The sequence below is a fragment of the Otolemur garnettii genome, unplaced genomic scaffold, assembly GCF_000181295.1.
Source record: "Otolemur garnettii isolate 467f Iridium unplaced genomic scaffold, OtoGar3 scaffold00055, whole genome shotgun sequence".
NCBI classification, from domain to species: domain Eukaryota; kingdom Metazoa; phylum Chordata; class Mammalia; order Primates; family Galagidae; genus Otolemur; species Otolemur garnettii.
This window is the reverse complement of record NW_003852450.1, coordinates 3,391,044-3,396,830: the sequence shown is the minus strand read 5'-3', so window position 1 is coordinate 3,396,830 and position 5,787 is coordinate 3,391,044. Positions and strand designations below refer to the sequence as shown.

At 44.3% G+C, this 5,787-nt stretch overlaps 1 protein-coding gene across 1 annotated transcript in view; it reads right to left on the bottom strand.

Moving 5' to 3' along the window:
* Positions 1-2,738: 2,738 nt before the first annotated feature.
* The window catches only part of SLC41A1 (solute carrier family 41 member 1), a 24,959-nt gene continuing 21,910 nt past the window's right edge, over positions 2,739-5,787 (bottom strand). The window contains exon 11 of the mRNA XM_012806686.2: positions 2,739-5,306. Within this exon, the coding sequence (XP_012662140.1) occupies positions 5,121-5,306 (186 nt within the window). The 3' untranslated portion in view covers positions 2,739-5,120. The remainder of the gene's footprint in view (positions 5,307-5,787) is intronic.

Sequence of the window (5,787 nt, the reverse complement as noted above, 5' to 3'; positions counted from 1 at the left end):
GCTATGGGCGCCGAGCCAATTTTTCTATTTTTAGTAGAGATGTGAGTCTTGCTCTTGCTTAGGATGGTCTAGAACTCCTAAGCTCAAGGGATCCTCCCACCTTGGCCTCCTAGAGTGCTAGGATTATAGGCGTGAACTGCTGTGCCAGGCCTTCATTTAACTGAAAGAAAAAAAATCATCAATAGCTATATAGTCATCTACATTTAACTAAATATAAATTTAGCCTAAAGCATTTCAAATTATGTTCAAAAACTCTTTGGACCAAATTGTCCTCACTTTTTTTCATTTTTTTTTTCCCTTTCTAGTAGTTTTTGGTGTTGTGCCTAGGCTGGACTCAGATTCCTGAGCCCGTTGCGATCCTCCTGCTTCAGCTTCCTGAGTAGGTGGGACTACCAAGGTGAGCCACAATGCCTGGCTGGAGAGTTGGGTTTGTTCTGGTGGTGGTAGTTTTTTTTAATCTTGCAAGCCAGACATTTTCTCGGGAGCCATATGCAAAGATTTTATATTTAAATCATGTACAAAACACAGTACCTATGGTAAACAGCACTATATGTGCATTATTTGGTTTCTAAATTTTAACTGAAGGAGACAACTAATTTCAGGAGACTGTCAGCAGACTGACCTCAGGGTTGCTAGTATTGTCTGTAATTATGTTGCAAAAATATCATCAGAGATAGGCTGGTGCCCGGGAGGCATGACTTTAAATGTCCACTAGAAAATATTGTCTATTTCGGTAAACAACATTTCGCAGTAACGTCAGGTGTCTCATGAACAAAACAGAGGCAACAGGCACCATATTTCTGGTCATGTTAGCAATGGTTTGTGTTCTGTATAGAGGAGCACCCAGGGCAGCCATTTTTTCTGGCTCTAGGCAAGAAAGACAGGCACTGGGCTGACAGACCTGTGTGTGAACATACGATGGCAAGACATTTAACTTCTATCTTTTTCCCCTCTAAAGAGACTGCTGTGAGGTATGACACCATTTACCCAGGGCAACAGAGTAAGATTCTGTCTCAAAAAGAAATAAATAAAATGGTGATAATATCTATCTCATAGTTATTAGAGATAATATTGAAGTTGTAAATGAGACTATCATGATGATGTGAAAGTATACTATGTATCTAATAGTGTGATATACTGTATAGTAAAACACCATATAAATAATAAGCAATTATCCTCTTTCTGTTAACCCTTCATAGCCTTCCTGACATAACACTTCTTTTAAGAGTTAGTACTAGATATGTAAGGTCTTATCTACATGGGTTTGACTACAGAAACTAATATTCTCTAAATAATGAAAAAAAAAGAGTTAGTACTAGAGCACAGACCATAGATTTCTGAGATTGACAGTGTTCAGCACTCAGTATATGCCATTTACTTTCGTGATGTATCCTGTGGGGTACGTGTCCTGGGTGGGCAAGTGGTTCCCAGCATAGGCTTTGGAGTCAGACTTGGGTGGGTCTGTGCTCTGACCCTGCTCTTCTACACCTGCCTTCTTAAAAAGAATTACTTTGACATAAGTCTGTGTGTCTCAGACGGTCTGTGCTATCACACTCTGCACTCCAAACTCCAGTCACCAGGGAATTTTTGTAGTTCCCCAAAGCATGAGGCTCACTTCCTGGCTCTGCTCATTGTTCCCTCTGCAGGATAGCTTTTCCCCTCCCACTTTCTGCTAGGCTATCTCCTATTCTTCTCAGCTTCTCCCAAGATTTCTTTGATCCATTAGACTTGGTTAGGAGCTCTTCACATCTGCCTGTTCCCTCAGTCACCCTTGATTTACCCCTGTGGTCAGTGTACTGATGTTGCCTAGTTGTTGGTGTTCCCATCTTCCCCGCTTTAGTATTGGTTAGGACTTGGGGGTCTAGTATGTACTGGGTATAGAGCTTACTTGCTCTGTCATAATGATCCTATAAAATAGGTATTAGAATAGAACAAGAACTGAAGCTCAGAGAGGGTAAATGATTTGCCCAAGGTCAAATACAAGCAGAAGAGCTTGGGATTGAACCCAGGCCTGATACCAAACCCTCTGCAGTCATTTGTAAATTTCTAAGGACTTCTGGGGTACAGGGTAGAACATGGCGAAGACACATAGTAACAACTCCCCATGTACTAGCTATTATTATTCTGATACAATCAGATTGTAAGCCTCTGCAGGGAAGGAACTTTGTAGGAATCCCCCAGAACAATACTCCAACTGAGGGTGAGTTAATGAGACCAGAGTATAATGTTGAGAGCAAGGACTCTACATCTGGCTTCTGGAATATGTCCAGATCATCACTGATTATTTCTCAGTAAATGTCTCACGTGTATGTTGTGTGTGTTTGTGTTTTGAGACAGGGTCTTACTTTCTCACCCAGACTAGAGTGCAGTAGTGTTATAATAGCTCACTGTAACCTCTAACTCCTGGGGTCTTGCTTCAACCTCCCAAGTAGCTGAGACTACAGGCATGTGCCACCATGCCTGGCTAATTTTCTATCTTTTGTAGAGATAGGGGTCTTGCTATTGCTCAAGTAATCCTCCTGCCGTGGCCTCCCAAAGTGCTAGGATTGCAGGTATGAGCCATTGTACCCAGCCCTGATGTGTGTTTTCTATTATACAGTCTCTGTATTTAAGAGTACATAATTTCTTGTCACACATTGGCCCCTTTCTGCTTCTGAGGAAAGGGTGGGACTACAGAGTGCCTTGAGAAGACAGTTGAAGCCGCTTTTTGATGAGACACACAGGAACCACCAACCATCTAAATAAACGTCCTCTTTATTTTACCAAATATAATTTATCAGTTAAGTTGACATTTGTCAATTCAGTTATAGTAACTATAAATAATTCTTTTAAGACACAGTTCTGTAACTTTTTAAGGATACAAGAGTAAACCAATATTGCTCCTTACAGCCAGGCCAAAAATACATGCAGTTGGTGCAATCAGAGGAAAAGAAATCTTCCATGAAAGTCAACTTCATTTTCTTTCCCTCTCACCCCACAGTCCTCCTCTGCTCACACACTCAGGGCCTGGGGCATGCCTATCTTTCTGCTTTTTAGGCAAAGAAAGATGAGTCCAGAATCTTCCAGGACTGCCTGGCTGAACTCTAAAGATGAGGAAGGGGGTGAGCGACCAGGGCAGGGGTGGCTGGAGATCGCAGGGGGATAGCCTCAGGGACCAGAGGAGTTGGTTTTGGTGCCTGTACAAGAAGAGTCTGTGCAAGTATGTTTTGAGGTGGAGAAAAAGATGAAAGAAGTCCAGAGGGAAGAGCGAAAACAAGCCCAGGCTGGTGTTAATGAGCTTTGCAGGACACAGCTCCATCTAGATAACCTCTACAATTTCTTTCATTTCTAAGGTTCTATGATTCCAGAAGGTGGCCTGGCTGGAGGAGGAGGGGGAGAAAAGACAGTCTCTGGAGGTCTAGGGCAAGTTCCTGGGATAAGGCATGGTGCTGGTAGAAATAGGGCCCTTGCCTGAGCCTTCCCTTGGAGGTGAGCTACAGAGGGGAGGGTTAATGGGGAGGCTTCTGAGAGGCTAGAAAAAGCCTACAGCCAAATGCCCAGATTTGTATGTGTGAGTGTGGACAGATTCTGAGCTGTTCAGAGCAAAGTATGGGGACAATGCAGAGGCTCCAGTTTTTCTCCCAATTTTGTGCCAGGCAGAGAAAAGTAAAAGCAACCAGTTGGATGTCCAGCTTGCTAGTTCTAAATCCTCTTTTGGGTGCTTGGTGAGGAGAGCTGGAGGGAAGGAAGGTGAGGAAGGATACTTTAGGGACATGAAAGCTGGCTGGGTGATAAGGCTGGTGGCTCTAGCTGTGGTCAGCGTGGCCGAGTTGGGATTCAGGCAGGAGAAAGAGGCAGAACCTGGCCTGGTGAAGCAGATGAGAATACTTGACAATGAGGAAACTTTGCCAGATTGAAAAGGGCACATGGCCTCTATAACCAGGGGAATGAGGTACAGTTAGAGCTGTGTTTCCTTTACCATTGGCTGGTGCAGTACCTAACACATAGTAGGCACTCAATAAATACTGCTGAAAGAATATTTCAGATCCCACTGTAGAAGAGTTCATCTTGGGCAGGGTGTGTATTTGTTGAATGAGTGAATGCATAAATGATGAGTGTAGGCATTAGCCAAGAGAGGAAAACTAACCTTCATGACATGATAGAATGACTGATTTTAGGAAGTGACAGAGTCCAAAGTGACCACATGATTATGTCTTCAGGAGAAACAGCAGCAATGAAACACCCCTGGTTGCCCTCAACCTCCAAATCACTCTTTACATAACCATGATCTGTCCCTAATCTCAGAACCCAACCTGGTGAACTTTGGGGAAGGTAATGCTTAGAGACAATCAGAGATGAGGGTTGAAGAGAGACAAAGAATCAGTCCTTGGGGTCCAGGGGGATTGGGTTTTGAGAACCCTAAGGGTAGACATGGGTCAGCAAGGAGACAAAGCTACTGTTCATTTCTTCCTGGAGGTGATTACCAATCGAACATGATCAGAGGGAGGGATTGGTGATATTGACCGGGTAATCGGGTAAGACGCATGTACACAAAATGGTCACCTTACTCCTTCTGAGAGCGGGAAGGCCTATGTCCAGAGGGCAGAGAATAGGGCTGGGATTATAGGCGGGGGCTGGAGCAGCTGTCTTCTGCCCAGGGCTTTGACGTGGTCAATGTCTACAAAAGTATGTGTGTGTTTGGGAGTGTTATTTATTCCTGTGTTCAATCAAGATAAGGAAAAACTAAAAGAAAACCAAAAAAACCCAGAACCCACACACAAAGAGCTTCTCTTTAGGACCAAGACTGAGGTTGCTAAAGCCAAACCAAATGTCCCCAGATCCTGGACATAAGCCCCCTGCCCTAATCCACCTCACCTGGAGGCACCCACCATGAAATTGCACTTGGTGATTGTCTCAAAATCTTCTTGTACTGCTCCTCTCAGTCCGTCTGTCCTTCCTGAATTATCTGCTATATAAACTTGGCTCAATGTATAAAATTCCCATTGAAAATAATGAGAATTTGGTATCAAAGTGAAGTCCTAGAAAGAGGTGGGAGTGTGGGGTGGGGTAGGGACAGGGGAATGAAAGAAAAATTTCAAATAGAAAGTGCAGAGGGATGGGGAGAAGGATGAGTGACCAAGCTAGTCCCCGACATCCGTGTCTCGGTCCCCGATGAGCCAGAGGATGTGGAAGCTGAGTGCTAGGAGCCCAGTGCCAAGCAGGTCCCCCAGAGCAGTCAAGTATGGGATGGAGAAGTTGTCCGGATCTAAGCCCCGGCCCCACATCCAGTGCACCATCCAGTCTGCGATGTACAGGAGAATCAGCACCTGGAGAGACAGAGGGCACAGCCTGCAGCCTTCCCCTTTCTCCAGGGGGAGCCAGAGGCCATATGATCAGATCTATTCCTGTTTAGTGCAGTACAAGGCGTGGCTAACTAACCAGTCATTATTTTTTATCTTCATCTTTCCATGCCAGCAACCTTTCTATGTTCTTCCACCCCCCAATTAGGAGGCATGAGAGCTCTTTAGAGAGCAAGATGCTGTTACTACCTGGGGGGCACCCACATTAGCATTATATAGGGGGGCCATAAATTCATGTGCAATTTAAAATTGTACACCATTTTAAATCTTACACAAACTTTATGGCCACCCTGTATTCTGCTCCCAAATTTACCATTTACCAAGCAAGGGTCTTCCTAATTTAAATCCTATGTCTTTTTTTTTTTTTTTTTGCATTTTTTTGGCTAGGGCTTGAACTCACCACCTCTGGTGTATGGGGCTGGCGCCCTACTCCTTGAGCCACAGGCAC